Genomic DNA, 21,701 nt, shown 5'->3' with positions numbered 1-21,701 from the left:
TCTTTATGCAGCTTCACAAACTTCATTTCAAGTCCATCCCTAATTTTGCACACACAGGCTTTTAAGTTGCTTTTTCTAGATACAATCGAGACAGAGCAAGGCTGTCTAGTCGCGGTGAGAGAATTTCCTGAGGAATCCATCGCTGGTGCAGCCAATAAGTCTGGAAAAATCAGTCATGCTAAACCCCTAATTAAAAATAGTTCCCTTAGCAATATATGGTATCAACATAAATCAAATATTTCCATACCAGGAACCTAATTTAACATGAAAACAAGCATTCTTAGCCTGAAAATTATATTCTAAAAGCATTTGACTCACAGCAATATTTTGAAATGACATGTTGGATAGGAAAACTGTTCTGACATTTCAGGCAATCCCAGTCTTGTGGCTATTCCATATTGAAGTATTTATTTCATTCAAAAATCACATAGCCCAAATCACATAGAACTATTTATTTATTTATTTATTTATAGAACATACCTTAAAAACACATCAAAAATAGAACATCATGTACAAGTTCCCCTACAAGAGAAAAATGTTTCTAGACAAAATCCATACAGGGAAATGCTTCTGGGGCCCTAGCTCTCTGGATAGCAGCTAAAGCATCTATTAGACCTAACTTTACCTCTAACACTCTGCCTACGCAGCTTAAGGGAGGCTTTAATAACTGCAGCCAGGGACCAAACAAGCCACAGCTGAATCAAGGCCCCCTGTTTCTCCACCCCAGATAGGCCTATAAGAGTTCTTATCAAACTGGAGCCAATTACTCTCTCTGCTTGTTTTAGTGCAGAGATGGTTGCTTTAGGGCAGATTTATTCCTTACTGTCAGTGGATTAATTTTACCCTATCTTTCCAGGTAGCTTTTCCTGAGTACATTGAGCCTTCCATATATAAATATATATATATAGAGAGAGAGAGAGGAAATTCCAAGCCAATAATTGATTCTCCCTTAAAGTACACTGCAATATGGCCAGAGTGCAAAATGTGACCAGAGCACAGCATGCTTATCTTTTAACACAACATGTGGTACTTTAAGGTGCTACGAAATACACTGAAAAGAAAGGATTTTCACTAGTCAGGGTGCTGGAAAGCTATACATTTATGACCCACAACACTGGGATAATATTTCAGTTCTGCAGAGCTCTGCATTCTGGCTGGTAGGACTGATTTGCCTAAGTAGCTATTTCTCAACCACAAAATAAACATGATTATCTCAGCTTCTCACCATCTCTACCTTGTTACTCCATTGGCACTACTCCTCTCCACTGAATTAATCCCAAGGGAGATTAAGTCCACATACTTGCAGTAAAGAGCTTCTTGTAATTTAGTTATATTTATTTTAGAAGCTCTTCCTCTCCACCTGCTTGAGATTCATCAGTGCAGATGGAGGAGAATCCAGCATCCATCCTCAGACCCTTCAGTATCTGAATAACTCTGCATGTGGAGAGGGGCTCCATGGGAGGAAAGGTGAAAGCAGGAGAGAATTTGGGGAATGGAAAAGAATCTTAGGGGAAAGAGAGAAGAAGGAAAATTGAGGGAAGCTTTGAAATTCAATGTAACGTTAAAACTCTCTCTTGTCATTGGAGTACAGGCTAACCCTTCTGGAGACTGATCCATCTCCCATTGAGTCTTTCCACTGAATTGAGTGGGAAGTGGAAGGTCTTGCAAGTGTCATGAGAGGGGAGAAAACACATTTGCAAGCACTCTGTCCTTGGAATCTCTTTAGTCCAGCATGTGATTATTTGCTCTTAGAAGCATCCTCAAGAGATGTCCTTACTACACTCCCTCGTCCCAAAAATAAACTAAACTAGAAATACTGAGAAAATGGAGAGTTGAACCCCTTAGCACCTTGTGCTTCCACCATGCATGGTGATTATATATGCATAGAGGCTGGAGGGTATCTCCACTCCTAGGGTTTGGGGCTTTTTGGCTTTCCATGCAACAGTCTATTTTCTTTACTCACTAATGAAGGTAGCCACATTTCTAGTAATCACATGGCAACACCAAAAAAACTGATTGGCAGTGATGCAGCCCTTGGAACAATCCTTTCCCATTAACACCACAGTGGGGCCATTCCATTTGTTCACAGACAAAAATAACCTTACATTTTAGATATTTAATAACCCTGTATATACAGACCACTCTCTCCCACAAACTCACATACAGTCAACTCTGGGGTAGAACAGAGCAGACATTTTGTGGTAGGGAGGCATAGAAAAATTATTCCAGCTGAAATAAGAGGGAATTTTAAATAGCAAAAATTAAATTATCCAGATTGGATTTTGGCCTGGATATAAAGGCTAATCACTGATGTGCTGGATTGGGCTTGGAGTAGCTTAGATACAAGTGATTATGACTAGATCATGTTTATAACATGCAAATAGCATAAAGTCCACAACAGTTTTATATACATATGATGCTTTAAAAGGGTCAATTTCACAAAGCTGAAAACAATTATGAGCCAAGTCAGCTGGGAAGAAGAATTTAATTGGTAAAAATGTGAATAATAATTGGGAATTGTTTAAGAAAACTTCGTTAGATGTCCCCAAAAGCACAATCTGACAATCAAGGAAGAAGGCTGTATTGGTTAAAATAACAACCTGGTTTAGAGCTATAAAAATAGATAAATAAATGAATTAAATAAAACCAATGAAAGAAAATGGAAGTTGATAGTAGTGAGTATAAATCAGAAGGAAGAACTTATAGAAAATTGATAAGAGAAGCAAAAGGGATCCATTTAAGAACAATAAGAAGGATTTTTAAAAACATATTAGGAAGAAAAAGAGTCCTAACAATGGTATTGGTTCATTACTAAATGGAAATATTATGTGTCTATAAGACAATCGATATGCTTCCACTATCATATATAAAACCAAAAGCAAATGTCTATTTGCCCTAGCAGCAGAAACAGCTCACTTCAGCCGTTTCAGACTTGAAAGTCCTTCTTGAAGCATGTTGGGCTTTTCATACTTCTTTTCAATGAGAGAAGAGTGCTCGTCCTTGAGAGGTAAATTACCTCTCTGCAGAGTATCCTTATTCACCCTGGCTCTGGTTTTTCGTGAAGTACATTCCAGTTGAAAACAGTCGTAAAAAGATGAATATATTTTCTGATTTAGGAGCTGGAAGAATATGTTGTTAACCTAGCTATTTATTCTGTTACTTTATCTCATTTCTGACTCCATAATATCATTCTTTAAGTAATGCAGATGTGTCCTAGGGGGAAATAACTTATTGAAATGTTCCAACCACTGAATATAAGATAGCAATATGACTAATGTTATTGGGCCCTTGATTCCTTTGCAATTCTCACTATACATGACAAAATGCTGGTATTTGTTCATAGGAGAAAGAAAATTACTTAGGAGTCATAGTTCTGGTGTCTATAGCACTGAAGAAATTTAGGTAGTAGCGAGAGGCTTCCATGATTACAATCCCATGTCTGCGTTTATCTCATCAGACTTAATGTTTGCCTTTCCTCATAACTATAGCTTGAATACACAGCCCGCCTGGACTTTCTGTGGCGTGTTCAAGCAAAAGAAGAAATCAATGAAATGAAGGAATTAAGGGAACACAATGAAAATATGCTACGAAATATTCTGCCAAGTCATGTTGCCCGTCACTTCCTGGAGAAGGATCGAGATAATGAAGTACGTATCCGTTTGTTTCTCATACTTTTTTCCCAACAGGCAAAAGAAAAATAGTGTCCTTTAGGATGCTGCGAGAATGTTAAAGCTGTTGCCTCTGTCTGACATTATTTATTCCATGCAGAAAATAATGTTAAAAGAACATTAATGTTACAAAGCCCTCAAAAGATAGGAAATGCCAGAATTAACTAATACCTGTGCAACCTTAATACACTCTGCTCATGCATATGAATAATTAGTCATGTTCAACATCACACAAGAAGTTTGTGGCAGAGCCAGTAACAGAACCCAGCTTTCCTGGGTGTCAGTCCAGTCCCTTAAATCCAAGAGAACATCCTTTCTCTTCTTACCGCTGTTTGTCTCATTTACTATCCATCCTGTGCACTGAATGAAACAGGTGGTTTTTTTTAGAACCAATAGAGACTATGTAATTAAAGAATGTATCCTAATGGGCCTCGGCAAACTTAATAAGCATATGATAAGAATCAGAATGAATACAGAGCTACACTGGACAGGCCCCTGAGACAGAGGAAACAGACAGTAACAGCTGCTGGTAGTGGAGGCTTTGGAGATCCTTGATGGAAATCTCAGAGGGGTTTACTCAAGGGATGAAGGAAATCTGAGAAAAAAAGAAAAGGGAGAAAGCGTGTCTGAAAGGAGAGTGACCAGAAATAAGTCAAATTCTCACAATAACATTAGTAGGGGCAAAGCTGAGCCCTTGTCTAACTAAAGGGAAAAGTCGATCTACGCGATGCAATTTGAGTTACATGAATAGCGTAACTCAAATCAACATAGCTTAGATCTACTTACCACGGGGTCCATAATATGCGATGTCGATGGGAGAGTGTCTCCCGTCGACTCCCTTACTCTTCTCAATCAGGCGGAGAACAGGCGTCGACAGGACGGTGATCAGCGGTCGATTTAGCGGGTCTTCACTAGACATGCTAAATCAACCGTCAATGCATCGATTGTCACAGTGTCAATCCTCCAGTAAGTGTAGACAAGCCTTGAGTGTGTTCTAAAACAGTGGTTCTCAAAGCCAGTCCGCCACTTGTTCAGGGAAAGCCCCTGGTGGGCCGGGCCAGTTTGTTTACCTGCCGCGTCCGCAGTTTCGGCCGATCGCGGCTCCCACTGGCCACGGTTTGCTGCTCCAGGCCAATGGGGGTTGCAGGAAGGGCGGCCAGCACATCCCTCAGCCCGTGCCGCTTCCCGCAGTCCCCATTGGCCTGCAGCGGTGAACCGCGGCCAGTGAGAGCTGCGATCGGGTGAACCTGCGGACGCAGCAGGTAAACAAACTGGCCCGGCCCACGAGGGGCTTTCCCTGAAACAAGCGGCAGACCAGCTTTGAGAACCATTGTTCTAAAGTAGGATGGAAATCAGGCTTGGGATTGGAGATATACATGACCTTTGAACTGTGCATCATGAACCAATGGTTCACAAATAGTTCTAGAATCAAGATACCAACAATAAGCTATTTGCAGTACAATTACATGGGTTCAGAATCCCACTTGTCAGACAGTACTTTTTTGAAAATAGATGTAACTAACCAAAATAGGTCTGACAGGACAAGCCATCGTTTTTTCTAAAAGTTATGCTTTAAAGTATCAACTAGGAAATGATGACATCATCTTCAAAGGTTACATGTCCCGGCACTTAAGCGTTTAACCTCTTGGGGAATTTCCTATTCTGCAAGAATTCAATTGCTAAGAAAACACAGTGTTATTCTGAACAATTGAAGGTGTGTATACATATGTCAGAAAGAGAGCAAAAGCAAAGCACTTTTTTTAGTGTGAAATAAACTCCAGGTCTGGGCCCTGCCATCTTCTGTCATGAATATTTTAAATAGAGATATTCTATCTCCTAGAACTGAAAGGGACTATGGCTGCTGGGAGAGTACATGCTCCATCCTACTGAACCATTGAGATATAATATACATCCACACACATTCATATTCAGTGCAAAAATAATTTTCAAAAGAAGCCTTGAAACCAGATGCCTGGTAGGTCAATGCTGATGCATTCGATACACTTGCAGTTGTATTTCAGCTGCCACCTCTGCTTTTTTGCAAACAATTTCCTGGAGCGATTATACCTGGGGAGGATTTATGAATGAGCTGGCTGGCATTAACATCTGGAAGATTACTGTACAATCAATCTTGTAATTCATGTCTGGCTATTAACTTAATTCTCCTGCTCTCAAAAAATGACTCCCCAGATGTGTACTGTAAGCACTTTCTCATGGACTTATTATTTCTATCTTGATGCTTCCTACCAAAAATAGAACAACTGAGCAAGGGAAGGCTCAGCTGAATGGTTTTATAGACAGCACTTGGGGAGATAGCACATATGTGTATGTATATATATATATATATACACTCATTCATTCTCACACTGTCTCTTCTCCCATAATTAGGGCCCCAGGCTCCACTCTGAGTACTGCAGCTGTGACAGGGGGAGTTTGACCTCTGTGGTATGGTTCCCCTGTCCCTGCAGAAGCACCTCCATCACAGATGGAGGAGGGGCTGGGTTAAGAAAGTCAGCTGTGTTCCAAAGAACTTGAAGTGCTTTACAAATTTGAAAAAATTAAGACTCACAGCGCCCCTGGGTGGTGGTTGTTGTTCCCATTTTTATTGTTGGGTAAATTGCTGCACAGAGAGAAGAGATGTGCTGATGACTAAAGAGTGAGTCAGTAGAAAAGTCAAGAACAGAACTCAAGAACCCAGTTCTTACCATTAGACAACAGCACTATTGCCAATCCCAAGCTTTCAAAAAAATTTGAGTGGCTCAAAAATCATGAAATTTTCACAATAATTAATGTAAGGTTCTTTTTATTTGCTTTCTGGTGTTTGAGCCTTGCAGATACACATTTCCAACGCTTCTTCACAACCATGAGGGCTGAAAATGTGTTTCTTTTAAATGAAAGCTGAAATTCTTACATAATCACATGACTCAAGCTGATGGGGCTTTAAGAAAAGCACCAAATATTGCAAGAGCCTCATGCTAAAATTACAAGTGTTGGCAACCCTCTTGGCAACCTCCACCCAGGGAACTCAATAATACCTGTGAAATGCCATGTGCAGAGCTGTTCATTAAACAAATGTCAAGCTGTTCTTAAAAAGATAGAGACAGGAGTTGTGAAGTGCAGACAATGAATTTCCGCAGCCCTTTGCCACCTATGGGATACATTTCCACTCCAACTTGTTTTTCTTCCCTATTGTTCCCTTAGGAGTTATACTCTCAGTCCTATGATGCTGTTGGCGTGATGTTTGCTTCCATCCCCGGGTTTGCTGATTTTTATTCTCAAACTGAAATGAATAACCAAGGAGTGGAATGTCTCCGTTTGCTGAATGAAATCATTGCAGACTTCGATGAGGTAATACCAGCTAATAGAGAAGGGGACTTGGTGGACTTTAAATAACGAACACCCAGATCAGCAGGTCTGACATTTGATTAATCATATTTACTAAGTCCCTGCAATATTTGTGTCTGGTCTTTACTGTAATTGCTATTCAAGTTGTATCTTTTCTTCTACTGAAAGTGCCAAGCACTGATATTAATTACACTGGTAAGGTGAAGTTAAGACTGAAATTAGTTGAGTGACTTGGATTTACACCTGTGTGATTGCAATCAGAATCTGTCCCAATACAGCTAGATAATATAGATATAGACTATACCTTGGTATTGATGGTTAAAGAGGATGAAGTTATCTGTACTAGTTTTGGGAAAGGAGTGGTCCAGATATAGAAAGTAATGGCATTGTTTTAAAGCCAATGAATTTATGGACTCAAGGAATATGAAAAAAAAATAGTGAACAGTGTCAAATCAAATGTCCAGATTCTTGAAAGAAGATGGTAAACGAGGGTGGGAGAGATGGTTGAGTTTTGATTGAGGGTGCTGGCCTGATCAGATAGGGAGGATACAGGTTTTGATATATTAAGCTGAACTAAGTTTCATAGTTATGCTAATAATCTGTGAGGAAAGGACTTAAAGTAAAGGGCTATATTTAGGTATCGTTTCCCCAGAAAGGACAACGAAGGTTGATTTCAGAATAGGTGCCAAGGGGGATAAGATAAACAAGAGGAGAGAAGCCGGCCTAGGACAAACCCCTGAGGTTTAATGGCAGAGAAGTAACCATTGCCAGTTGCAAGAGAGGAGCAGTTGGATAGCAGAGTGAGAGCAGGAAGCAAGTTGTCCAAGGCTATTGCTAACTCTGCCAATCAATTAATAGGGATGTCAAGATAGATGGTGTCAAATTCTGTACTGCGGTCAGGAAGGATTAGAAGAGAAAAGGAACAAGGGCTAGACCTGAGAAGATCTTTGAGCAGAAGGACAGTTTAAGAACTGTGAAGCAGCTGGAAGCCAGAGTGGAAACTACCAAGGATAGAGACTGTCAACCTGGGGGATACAAACAAGTTTCAGTAGGTTGTGACCGCTCTGCCCTTCACATATTGCTAAATGGCAGCAGTTCTTGATCCCAGCTAGATGGGAGAGAGGTCCTGGTTTCAGTGTGGAAAAGCTTGAGCACCGCGGATCCAGGGCATTGCTTTTGGAAAAGCAAATTAGAGCGCTCAGAAAAAAAAATGGATTTCCAGGATTTTGCTAAGAAAGAGACGATTGGAGATCAGATGGAGAGAAGGTGGGGACGGACACAAATAAGGAGGAATCTTCAGAAAGGGTAGGAATAGTGGCAATCTTGAGACCACCAGGGAAAAGTATCAAAGGATAATGGATGGCTGTCTCGTCAGGAGGAGATAAAGTGAGAGGGAATACAATCAAGGCTCACAATACTTTTCTACTGAAAGGATGGGATCCCAAAGGGCACCAAAGGAAAAGGATGAGGGTGTGAGTGATAAGAACATGAATGGAGTATGGGAGATGCATTTTTCTAGGTTCTTATATGGCCCCCAGCACTATAGTGTCTAAGCGCCTCAGAATTTTAAATGAATTTATCCTCAGATTGCCCCTGTGCCAGAAGCGTTGTTATCCAAATTTTACAGGTGGGGAACTGAGGCACAAAGAGGCAAAACCAGGACCATCGCCTTCCTCTCCCAGGATAGAGAGGGAGACTGGTGGTGGGTACATCTTGGATTTTGACTCACTGGCATTTGCTGAATATAGACATCGTGGATAAAGAGGTGGATGAGAGGAGAAGATTGAGGATGTGTCCACAGAACTGGATGGGGCACAGCAATTGCTGGGGTGAGGTAGAGGTGGTCCGGGAGGAATAAAGAGGCACAATCTGAGGTCCCTATGTAACATAATTACCTTTCAAATATCATTGCTACTTAACAAGGTTTGCTACCTGCTAGGCTCCTGCATAGCTGTCTTTACAGGTATAAATATCTGTTTTTATACCTAAGCTCGCACCCAGTTGTCACCATATTTCTTTATTAATGGTTTTGTTTTTCTTTGTAGATCTGATTTCAAATTTTATGCCTCAAAGATAATGCAAAGTTTATGCTATGAATTAATTTTAAGAAGTCCTGTCATGCATGTGAGTGCAATCTTGGCAGAATAATCATATTGCTGTAGCTATGATCACTAAAGACGTCTCTTTCACCAAGAATATGAATGTTATCTCACGTTCAAGTCCCGAACACCTACTCTCTGATTAATAAAGAGCCTATTGAGGAACTATGTTAAGTCTCAGACATCTTTAGCTGTATAATAGATAGGTTTTGGTGTGGATATTAAATGAAATAATGTGATCCCTTGCTAGCTGCTAACCTACTTCTAGTGTGGAGTTGCAGTTTGCTTACTCCAGCTAGACTCTGGTCTGCAGCTCAGCTGTTTGAAAGGAAGCAAATAAGAGAGAATAACTGAAAAGAGTTAATGATCATACACAGAAAAGAAGGAAAGGCTGAGAAGCATGAACGAAATGTACTACAAAAAGTCAGAGAAGTCATTAAGCTTCCCGTTTTCAGCTGTGCAACATCCCCTAGCTGAAAGTCTGCTAGTAGCATTTTCTTGCAAATATTGACTTAAGGACAAGGTGGAGGGGACCCACCCTTGGTGTGCATGATACTTCCTTGCCAATATTTCACCCTACTCCTTATTTGCAGACCTGTGAGCAAATCTGGATGCACAGCTTGGGAGCAGCACTGTTAGTGTTGGAAAAATGCTGCTTTTCGGCATTACATATATAAAGATTGTGAAAAACAATTGCTTTACTCAGCAGCTGTTAAGAGCGAGAAGGGCGATTATGAAAAATGGTGACATCTTAGTCAACGTTTCTGCACCCTGCATGTATTCGGAGTCAGAGCTGCTGACTTCAGTGACCAACATCCATTGTGACTACTTATTATTCCCGTTTGCCCCAGTCAGCTGAGAGAGAGTGAGATGGATTGTTTCCTATTAAAGATTCTGCAACTGGAATGTAGTTGTCATTGGTGATGGCATGTGAGCCGGAACAAATCCAGTTTGCCTGTCAGAGCCTAGATTCAGTTTGCAGATCTGGCAGGTGGAGGGGAACAAATTAATTATGGAGTCACTGAATGATAACAAACCATTCTGTATTCAGTTTGAGATCAGGGCTCAGATTTGCACCTACCTGGGCAGAGGACCTTTTCTGCTGATATTCCTTCCCCACCCAGTTGGGTTTGAGAGCTGCATAAAGGAACATACTGTGCTGAACCATTTGGTTTATACGTTGATGGGACAATATAATTATCTTCTTTCCTTGACACACGGATACAGTGTCTTCTAAATGTCCTTCTGCATTATTCTCTTTGGTACGCCTTCCGTGGCCAAAGAAGCATGAAGGAAGGGAGGTTAGAGTGCTAGTGGTGAAAATCCTGTTCCGGATTCACCCAATTGCTGCATGTACACTTTTAAGTCATGTGCTGTGGCTGTGATGTAAACCACCTCTTTCACCACCATAGCAGTCTGCAAATAAGGAGGAGTGGTGTGCATCAGGAGAACTTTTCTGGGTGTAGTCAGCCTGAGGAAACCAATCTGTCTATGCTCAAAAACTGAGATGAGTGTTGATTGCTTTCTAATTTGGTGAACAGGACTGCTATGGTCTGGTCTTCTGTCTTCATGGTAGTAGATCTATGTTGAGGAGAGAAAAACAAACAGAAGACTTCTCTGGCTGAATTTCAGCCATTTTGTGCTTCCTGTGCTTCTGGGAAGCTGTACGCTATCTCAGAGAGTCACAATCCCGCCCCTCTTCGCCCTTTGTCCTGGGGAGAAATAACCCACATTGTGGGGAATGAATTCAAGACTGCCCACTCCCTACCCCTCTCCTCCAACTCCCCACACAGGAGGGGGAAGCAGTGGCCTCATGGAGCCCTGCTTTCCTTGTGTGCCTAGAGCAGCAGTCCAAAGAGGACTCACATGGGTGTAGAGGCAGGTGTCTAACTGCCTTTTATATCCTTGTACAGTCACATAAGGCCAGACCATAGTCTGGCTGCAAATTTATGTATTTGGGGGCATGTGACTCTGGAACTTGCTTTTCCCAAAACTCCAAAAGTCTGTTGACCTTCAGAACCTGCTGTAAGGCCTGTCTAGTTATCCAGGCTTCTCCCTGATGGGCGAGCCGAGAGGTGTTGACTTCTGGACTGGCATGAGAAGTCTTTCAGTGTGACAACATGTCATTTGAGAATGCAGTTGTACGTGATTTTCTAGTTTGTAGACATGCTCAGAGGCACTGACAGGCACATTTACTATATGGACACTGTGCTGCCTTTTTATAGCACCACTTTTTGGAGTCCAGGATGAATATTATTATAATTATTCAATGTATCCCAGAAGCCACAACCAAGACTAAGCCCTCAGTGTTTTGTATGCTGTACAGAAGCACACATAGACACTGTCCCTGCCCTGAAAATTGCAGATCTAAGGCCAATTTTTTCTGATATCTCATTTTCTATCTAATCAGTTTAATCTGAGGTGCTTACCACCTTAGTGGTGTCTTTGTGCTGATATTACTTGTTTTGGTATTTTAATAAGGGCTTTCTACTTCACAGACCATTTTTCCTTTCTCTTTATGCTGCAATGATTTAAGCTGTGTTTATGATATCAGTCTTTTGCCATAGCCATTATTATGCTGTCACAAATATAAATTATGATTTAACTGCAGAATCACATTTTCACACTTCACTGATTAAATTGTACTTGCATAATATGCCCAGGTGCATGCAGAAGAGAAGAATGAGGGGGGATTTGATAGCTGCTTTCAACTACCTGAAAGGGGGTTCCAAAGAGGATGGATCTAGACTGTTCTCAGTGGTGGCAGATGACAGAACAAGGAGCAATGGTCACAAGTTGCAGATGTGGAGGTCTAGGTTGGATATTAGGAAAAACTTTTTCACTAGGAGAGTGGTGAAGCACTGGAATGGGTTACCTAGGGAGGTGGTGGAATCTCATTCCTGAGAGGTTTTAAGGTCAGGCTCGACATAGCCCTGGCTGGGATGATTTAGTTGGGGATTGGTGCTGAGGGGTTGGACTAGATGACCTCCTGAGGTCCCTTCCAACCCTGATATTCTATGATTCTAATATTGCCTGTGTACGCTTGAGGACCAATTTTGCATTTTCTGCATGTTCAACGACATCCCCTGACCTTGAATATGTGAAGAATGTGGGGTCAGGCTCTTAATTAGTTTTTGGGCTCAAGGTAGGTTTAGTGTTAGAAAATGTGCCCTAAATTGCCTGGGCAAATTAGTGAACACAGAAAGGGGGGGGAAGAACTGAGTCAATTTGAATATTTTTCCACAATATTAAACTCCATCTTTGTAAGATGCCACAGAGCAGAAAATGAAAAAGAAAGCATTGTTTTAAACATGGATGGAAGCAGCTGATAAAAAGGCTAATGCTGAAATATAAGGGTATTTAAAATAATAGAAGAAAAAAATAAGATAGCTTGAGAGAGTCTCTGTAAATGATCTAAGAGCCAATGGCTTCTTTGCGCCTGAAAAGAGCACGGTTCAGATATTTGTCATGCTTTTTAAATTACTGTGTTGCTCACTGCAGTTTACAAAAACACTCTGGAAGCTGAAAATGAAATCTGTTTCTTTACCAAAATTGTTTTCCCCCGACGCCTGTTCACACTGATCTGTTGCCATCAGATTGCTCATGAAGGCTGCGTTACAAGCAGTGATTCCTTTCTTTAAAAGAGCATTGAAGCGTCTGGCTTCTGGGCAGGGAAAGGCACATAAATGGCTTTGCAAGCAGATAGAAGAAAATAAAAGTAGGTCAGGTGTTGGCCTTTCCATGGTTGGAAGGGCATATGGGTTTACATTCCCTGCATAGGTGGCAGTTCACCATTCCATTAGAGACAGGTGGTGTGATTTCCATAAACAAGATACAATGTTTCCAAGACCCCAGATTCTTGACTTACGTACAATGTGGTTAGTTTGATGGGACGTCATCTGTGATAAGCTTGTGGTATGCATCTTGCTTTGAATAAAATAATCCCTTTAGCTTTTAATCAATGGGAACCTCAGACGCATGAATTGGAAGAACTTTGCATAGTGATATATAGTATAAGGGTGTTAATGTTTTGCCTAATAAGAGAGAACTCTCCTCTAGGATTTAAGGAGATTTTGTAACATTTTGGGTGCTGGTTGGTTGTTGTTTTTTCAGTTTGTTTATGCTCAATTTGTGTGTGTACATGTATGTATATCTGTGTGCATGTGTGTGATGGAACTGCAGCAATTGCCTGAATTTAAATAGGAGTGTGTGTATTTTGTACTATCCATAATATGATGTGCCAAGCAGCCCTGCAGGGCACAGCAGGGTTTAACTGAATGTATCCTGTGACTATCTAGCCTGGAAACATTGAAAGCTTTAAGCTCATTGTACAAAGAAGTTCAAGCGAACTGTGTGCCGTTGTAAATTACCCAAGATGCTCTACCAAATTAGATCTTCCTTACAATGAACTGTGAGAATAATTATTAGTTTAGGTCTTTTTACTTGTACAATTTAACTGTACAGCATTTGGCATCAGGTACTATAGAAGTAACAGCCTTTTGTCTCATTTGCATTAGTTACTAGGTGAAGAAAGATTTCAAGATATTGAAAAAATTAAAACCATTGGCAGCACATACATGGCTGTATCAGGATTATCACCTGAAAAACAGGTAAGGGGCTAATTCAATCTTTTTAAAACAAGCAGAGATGTCAATATGATGATCTTCATCCATTCCTGCAAAGTAAACGATATTGGTGTCATTTTTAGATGCTCACAGGGTGATATTTACTAGAAGAAAATAGATATTTGGAACTTCTAGGGAATGAAAATCACAATTGTTCTCGAAGAATTCTCTCTCCTCTTTTCTTCTTTCATTCTCAATGCTGTTTCTCCCCTTATTCCCCTGACTCCCATTCTCATTACTTTTCCTCCTAAACCAAGTTGTGTTTCTCTTTCCTCATGCCCTCCCAGTTTTAACTTTATCCCCTGAAGTCCCACCTCCTGCTTATTCCCATTATTACCCATCAAATTCCTGATTTCAAGCAAAGCATCTACAATATTTCACAGCAAGGCATCTCTGTACTGAAATGTGTAAGCAGTTCACCATAAATGGAATGTATTACCTCTCCATTAACAGTGAACCACTTCACTGAGATTTAATAGGGTATGATGAGACTGCTCTTATGAATTATGATTTCACATACTTAGCTCTGGGGAGATAGTTGTTTTATAGCAAATGCAAAACACACCTAATGTATTCCGTTTTAATTCACTCTTAGCAATGTGAAGACAAATGGGGACATTTGTGTGCTCTGGCTGACTTCTCCATAGCTTTGAATGAAAGTATACAGGAGATCAACAAACATTCGTTCAACAACTTTGAACTCCGCATCGGTAAGTACAATGCAAGCATTTGAAATAAAGTGAGTTGTTTTTTGCAAGCACACACCCTTTATACATAAGAACCTAGGAATGGCCATACTGGGTCAGACCAGTGGTCCATCTAGCCCAGTATCCTTTCTTCTGACAGTGGCCAGTGTCTGATGCTTAAGAGGGAATGCAGAGAACAAGGGAATTATTCAGTGATCCATCTCCTGTCATCCAATCCCAGTTTCTGGCAGTCAGAGGTTTAGGGACACCCAGAGCATGGGGTTGCATCCTGACCATCTTGGGTAATAGCCATTGATGGACCTATTTTCATGAACTCATCTATTTCTTTTTTGAACCCAGTTATACTTTTGGCAATGAGTTCCACAGGTTGCTTGTGCACTGGGTGAAGAAGTGCTTCCTTATGTTTGATTTAAACCTGCTGCCCGTTACCTACCTGCTGCCTATTATAACCTGCAAGGACATTGTATATTGATCATGTGGATGTACAGAACTTCAATACCACCAGCGATTTTGTCTTCTGTGGTCACATTGACTTCAATCATGAGCAGGGATACAAATCCAACCCTCCGGCTCCCAAAATACAGGCTCCTACTACTTAGCCTAAAGGAGAATCTTCTGGTTCTCTTTTTATAATGTTTATAATCTCTTGTTCAAGCTACTGTACTGATGGATGATAACATTCTGTACACTCTCGCATGAATCTGACAGAGAGGCTCATTGTGTAATGGTCTGAACACTAGACTGGGATCCAGGAACAACTACAGCTCATCCTGGATCTGATGCTGACTCATCTTGTCTTTTTTCATTGAATCTCCTTGCCTCAGCTGCTTCTCCTTCGAAAATAGAAATGAGAGTTTATTCTAAGTAGGGGAACTTGTTTTTTGGCTTTTCACAAAAATCTAATTCTAGTTCTGACCAGAACAGTAGGATCACCAGTGGTTTTGAATTGCTGCCATGGGGAACCTGGCATCCTGGATGAAACCCTTAGGATGGGACACAAAAGTGATGGGCTGTATGTATTGGATACAGCAGTAACATGCTTGTACCTGACAGTCATTGTAGGAGACTGCATTACTGGATAAGCCCAAAACATACCCAGCAGAACTGTGGTCCCTTAGAGGTGGCCTTTCCACATCAAGGTTGAGCCATACAGATCAGGCAATGTGGGGAAAATTGCATTGTCATTGTCCGTATATAGAATCATAGAAGATTAGGGTTGGAAGGGACCTCAGGAGGTCATCTAACCCAACCCCCTGCTCAAAGCAGGACCAATCCCCAACTAAATCATCCCAGCCAAGGCTTTATCAAGCCTGAACTTAAAAACCTCTGTGGAAGGAGATTCCACCTCCTCCCTAGGTAACCCATTCCAGTGCTTCACCACTCTCCTAGTGAAATTTTTTTTCCTAATATCCAACTTACACCTCCCCCACTGCAACTTGAGACCATTACTCCTTGTTCTGTCATCTGGTACCACTGAGAACAGTCTAAATCCATCCTCTTTGGAACCCCTTTTCAGGTAGTTGAAAGCAGCTGTCAAATCCCCCCTCATTCTTCTCTTCTGCAGACAAAACAATCCCAGTTCCCTCAGCCTCTCCTCATAACTCATGTGCTCCAGTCCCCTAATCATTTTTGTTGCCCTCCGCTGTATTCTTTCCAATTTTTCCACGTCCTTCTTGGAGTGTGGGACCCAAAACTGGAAACAGTACTCCAGATGAGGCCTCACCAATGCAGAATAGAGGGGAATGATCTCGTCCCTCGATCTGCTGGCAATGCCCCAACTTATACAGCCCAAAATGCCATTAGTCTTCTTGGCAACAAGGGCACACTGTTGACTCCTATCCAGCTTCTCGTCCACTCTAACGTCTAGGTCCTTTTCTGCAGAACTGCTGCCTAGCCATTCTGTCCCTAGTGTGTAGCAGTGCATGGGATTCTTCCTTCCTAAGTGCAGGACTCTGCACTTGTCCTTGTTGAACCTCATCAGATTTCTTTTCGCCCAATCATCTAATTTATCTAGGTCCCTCTGTATCGTATCCCTACCCTCCAGTGTATCTACCACTCCTCCCAGTTTAGTGTCATCTGCAAACTTGCTGAGAGTGCAGTCCACGCCATCCTCCAGATCATTAATGAAGTTATTGAACAAAACCGGCCCCAAGACTGGCCCCTGGGGCACTCCGCTTGATACCAGCTGCCAACTAGACATGGAACCATTGATCACTACCCGTTGAGCCTGACGATTTAGCCAGCTTTCTATCCACCTTATAGTCCATTCATCCAGCCCATACTTCTTTAACTTGCTGGCAAGTCCATTATTTTCCCCTCATCCACAGGGCCAGTTATCTCATCATAGAAGGCAATTAGGTTAGTCAGGCATGACTTGCCCTTGGTGAATCCATGCTGACTGTTCCTGATCACTTTCCGCTCCTCTAAGTGCTTCAGAATTGATTCCTTGAGGACCTGCTCCATCATTTTTCCAGGGACTGAAGTGAGGCTGACTGGCCTGTAGTTCCCCAGATCCCCCTTCTTCCCTTTTTTAAAGATGGGCACTACATTAGCCTTTTTCTAGGACCTCCCCCGATCGCTATGAGTTTTCAAAGATAGTGGCCAATGGCTTTGCAATCACATCCTCCAACTCCTTTTGCACCCTCGAATGCAGCGCATCCGGCCCCATGGACTTGTGCTCGTCCAGTTTTTCTAAATAGTCCCAAACCACTTCTTTCTCCACAGAGGGCTGGTCACCTCCTCCCCATGCTGTGCTGCCCAGTGCAGCAGTCTGGGAGCTGACCTTATTCGTGAAGACAGAGGCAAAAAAATCATTGAGTACATTAGCTTTTTCCACATCCTCTGTCACTGGGTTGCCTCCCTCATTCAGTAAGGGGCTACACTTTCCTTGACTTTCTTCTTATTGCTAACATACCTGAAGAAACCCTTCTTGTTACTCTTAACATCTCTTGCTAGCTGCAACTCCAAGTGTGATTTGGCCTTCCTGATTTCACTCCTGCATGCCTGAGCAATATTTTTATACTCCTCCCTGGTCATTTGTCCAATCTTCCACTTCTTGTAAGCTTCTTTTTTGTGTTTAAGATCAGCAAGAATTTCACTGTTAAGCCAAGCCATATTTACTATTCTTTCTACAGCAGTTTCTCTCCAGAGCTGTGTATCTATCACCTTTCACCAGTACTGAATTTACTTTTAAAATAGGCATATAGACCCTTTTAATCTTACAGCATTAGCCCTTGTCTTAAATTTACTAGGAGTGCTTGCAGAAAAATTTTAGCTTTCCCAAATAATTTTTTTTTCTTTTTAAATGGAGATATCCCATCTCCTAGAACTGGAAGGGACCTTGAAAGGTCATTGAGTTGAGCCCCCTGCCTTCACTAGCAGGACCAAGTACTGATTTTGCCCCAGATCCCTAAGAGGCCTCCTCAAGGATTGAACTCACAACCCTGGGTTTAGCAGGCCCATGCTCAAACCACTGAGCTATTCCTCCCCCCAATGTTAAGCTGTTAAGAAACTATGACATTTTTAAGCAATTGCATCATGATGTTGTGATGTCTTTTCATGGGAAGTAACAATATGAGGCTGTCACATCCTGATAGCGTAATACTAACAAGTTTGTCTTGCAGGACAAACTCCCATAAGATGGCAAACCTATTTGGAACAAGAGCTAGTCCTGAGCCCTTGTACGGTACCAAGTTTATTGGTGGCAAGGTGATGCATAGTTCACAGATATTCACATCATACAGTGATAGCTACCATATACAATCAATATCCAGATAGAAGTTCCAATGTTTTATGTCCTTATTTCTCTTTATTTCCACCCTTTTCCTAAAACTCAGCAAAGAATATGTCTGAAGCAAACGTCTAAAGCATAATTGCAAACTTGGTATTTGAAACATTCTTGCCTGATTGTCTAATTATGTTTCCTCTTGATTTGATCTTGTTTGTAGGTATTAGCCATGGCTCTGTTGTAGCAGGAGTTATCGGTGCTAAGAAACCCCAATATGATATCTGGGGCAAAACGGTTAACTTAGCTAGTCGAATGGACAGCACGGGTGTAAGCGGCAGAATACAAGTGCCTGAAGAAACGTATCTAATTCTGAAAGACAAGGGATTTGCTTTCGACTATCGAGGAGAGATTTACGTCAAAGGTATCAGCGAACAGGAAGGAAAAATCAAAACATATTTTCTTCTAGGAAGAGTACAACCAAACCCTTTAATCTTACAACCAAGAAAACTGACTGGACAGTATTCCTTAGCGGCTGTTGTATTAGGACTTGTACAGTCTCTTAACAGGCAAAAACAGAAGCAAATCCTTAATGAGAACAATAATACTGGCATCATAAAGGGACATTATAACCGGCGGACTTTGCTAACTTCCAGTGGACCAGAGGCAGTGGCCCAAGCAGAGGGCTCTGACAAAACTGAATTGCCATAATAAACATTTTGTTTGTGTTCTTTTTTTTAAATTTCTTTTATATATAAAATAAATATACAAATAAAAAGGGTTTAATTTTTTTTAGAACAAGTATGATTTTTTTTTCTTTTGGTACAACGTTCGTGCGAAACGTAAGTCACCAGCGGTTTCAGGAATTAGTAATGGACTGAGAGACCTCTAGTCATTACTTAGTTTTAGTTATCCATTGTACTACCATAGTAAGCTAGAAGCCCAGTCTAAGATCAGGGTCCCATCGTGCTAGTCATCGCATAAGCCCCTGATAAAAGAGAATCCCGGCCGGGAAGAGTTTAGAATCTAAAGAGAACTAATAGACCAAATGGGGAGGGAACTAAGGCACAGAGGGGTCATGTGACTTGCCCAAGGTCAAATAGGAAGCCTGTGGCATGGCCAGGAATTGCACTCAGATGTCCTGATTTCCAGTCCACTGCCTTAATCACAAGATTGTCCTTCATCTCTGTGAGCATCACTTCAAATTCACACCAGGTCTACAGCATTACCATCTGATGGCTCTTTGGCCTGTGTGAAATGAGTGAGTCTCAGTTTAGTCCACATCACAAAACTCACCACTTCAACTGCTGCTCCTTTTAGACTAGCAGACTTGAAGGCCAGAAGGGACTATGGTGGTCATCTAGTCTGACCTCATGTAGGTCGCAGGCCACAGAACCTCATTCACCCAACCTCCGGCTGAGTTAGTGAAGTCCTCAACCCTTGATTTAAAGACTTCAAGTTACAGAGAATCCACCATTTACTCTAGTTCAAACCAGCCTGTGACCCATGCCTCACATGGCAGAGAAAGGCAAAATTTAAACCCCAGGGTCTCTGCCAATCTAACCTGGGGGAAAATTCATTCCCAACCCCAAATAGGGTGATCAGTTAGACCCTGAGCATATTGGACAGACCCACCAGCTAAACACCTGGGAAAGAATTCACTGTAGTAACTCAGAGCCCTCCCCATCTAGTGTCCCATCTGTGATCACTGGGGATATTTGCTACTAGCAGTCACAGATGGGCCATATGCCACTGTAGTCAGTTTCATTATAACATCCTCTCCTTCAAGCTCAGTCTTGAAACCAGTTAGATTTTTTTTCCTCTACTGCTGTCCTTGGGAGGCTGTTCCAGAACATAGCTTGTCTGATGGTCAGAAATCTTCATCTAATTTCAAGTCTAAACTCATTTATGGCCAGTTTATAGCTATTTGTTCTTGTGCCAACATTGGCATTTAACTTAAATACTGCTCTCCCTCCCTCGTATTTTTCCATCTGATGTAGTTATAGAGAGCCTTTGTTTTGTTAGGCTAAATAAGACACACTCCTTAAGTCTCCTCTTGTAAGGTAGGTTCTCCATTCCTCTAATCATCCTAGTAGTATATCTTTGTACTTGTTCCAGTTAGAATTCATCTTTCTTAGACATGGGAGACCAGAATCACTCACATTAATCTAGATGAGGTCTAACCAGTCCCTTGTATAATAGTAATAACACTCCATTGTTGATTCCAAGTGATAAATCCCCATCTTATAGCAAGAATTCTTGTTGTTAGTCCCTAAGTGCATGACCTTGCATTATTAAATTTCATCCTATTATTTTCAAGATCATCCAGATTTTCTTGTATGATATTCCGGTCCTCCTCCATATTGACAATACCTCCCAACGTTGTGTCATCCGCAAATTTTATTAACACACTCCCACTCTTTGTGCCAAGGTCATTAATGAACATGTTAAATAAGATAGATCCCAAGACCAATCCCTGAGGAACTCCACAAGTAACCTCCTTCCAGCCTGCCAATTCACCTTTCAATCTGACCCACTGTAGTTTCCCCTTTAGCCAGTTCCTTACCCACCTTTCAATTCTCATATTAATTCCCATCTTCTCCAATTCAACTGATAATTTCCCATGTAGAACTGTATCAAATGCTTTACTGAAATCCAGGTAGATTAGATCATCTTCATTTCCTTTGTCTAAAAAATCAGTTATCTTCTCAGAGAAAGAGATCACGTTGGTCTGAAATGATCTACCTTTTGTAAAACCATATTGTGTTTTATCCCAATTACCATTGACCTCTATGTCCTTAACTACTTGCTCTTTCAAAATTTGTTCCAAGACCTAGCATACAATTGAGATCAAACCAACAGGCCTGTGGTTTCCTGGATTGCTTTTTTCTCCTTTCTTAAAAATAGGTACTATATTAGCAATTCTCCAGTAACAGGGTCTGAGCCCCAAGTTTACAGATTCATTAAAAATCCTTGCTGTTGAGCTTGCAATTTCATGTGCCAGTTCCTTTAATATTCTTGAATGGAGATTATACAGCGAGACTATCCAGAATCTTCAGTTCTCTGGATCAGCTCTGGTGACAGGCCTGTCTGATCTTCTTAGTAGGGAGTTCCCAGTCACATAGACCTGCCTCTTCCTGGTGTCGGTGCGATTCTCCAGCCTTCCCCAACCCGTTCTTTCAGGCTGCAAGTCCTCTTGTCATTCGTTCTCACTTGCAATCTTTTGTGAGTAATCCTCTATCCTGCCAGGGATCTGATCTCTGGCTATCTCAATGGTCTCTTCCCCTTTTCTCTTCTTCATTACCCTCCCATCTGCTGTTATTGCCTGCCATGCCCCTTCAGTTTCCAACTCAGAAACCTGTTCCTCAGCTCTATTTCTACTTCACTAGCCAGTCTTTTCTTCTGTCTCTATTCTCTTAGTCACATGCTTCCACTGGCCACTTTCCTCCTCCAGTAGTCTAGCCTCACAGTTTTCCAGACCAGCCTGCATCTGAAAACCTTGAGTTTTCCCTTCAGCCTCCTCTCACCTTCCC

At 41.5% G+C, this 21,701-nt stretch overlaps 1 protein-coding gene across 2 annotated transcripts in view; it reads left to right on the top strand.

Annotated features, from left to right (window-relative positions):
* ADCY8 (adenylate cyclase 8) overlaps nucleotides 1-18,941 on the top strand; it is a 177,361-nt gene extending 158,420 nt beyond the window's left edge. For both annotated transcript variants that reach the window (XM_034763626.1, XM_034763627.1), the window contains 5 exons: nucleotides 3,489-3,647; nucleotides 6,870-7,016; nucleotides 13,630-13,722; nucleotides 14,333-14,447; nucleotides 18,392-18,941. In XM_034763626.1, coding sequence (XP_034619517.1) covers nucleotides 3,489-3,647; nucleotides 6,870-7,016; nucleotides 13,630-13,722; nucleotides 14,333-14,447; nucleotides 18,392-18,879 — 1,002 coding nt within the window. In that variant the 3' untranslated portion in view covers nucleotides 18,880-18,941. The remainder of the gene's footprint in view (nucleotides 1-3,488; nucleotides 3,648-6,869; nucleotides 7,017-13,629; nucleotides 13,723-14,332; nucleotides 14,448-18,391) is intronic.
* The last annotated feature ends 2,760 nt before the right edge of the window (nucleotides 18,942-21,701 follow it).

The sequence above is a fragment of the Trachemys scripta genome, chromosome 2, assembly GCF_013100865.1.
Source record: "Trachemys scripta elegans isolate TJP31775 chromosome 2, CAS_Tse_1.0, whole genome shotgun sequence".
NCBI classification, from domain to species: Eukaryota; Metazoa; Chordata; order Testudines; family Emydidae; genus Trachemys; species Trachemys scripta.
The sequence above is the reverse complement of the archived record's forward strand: the minus strand, read 5'-3'. Positions and strand labels throughout refer to the sequence as shown.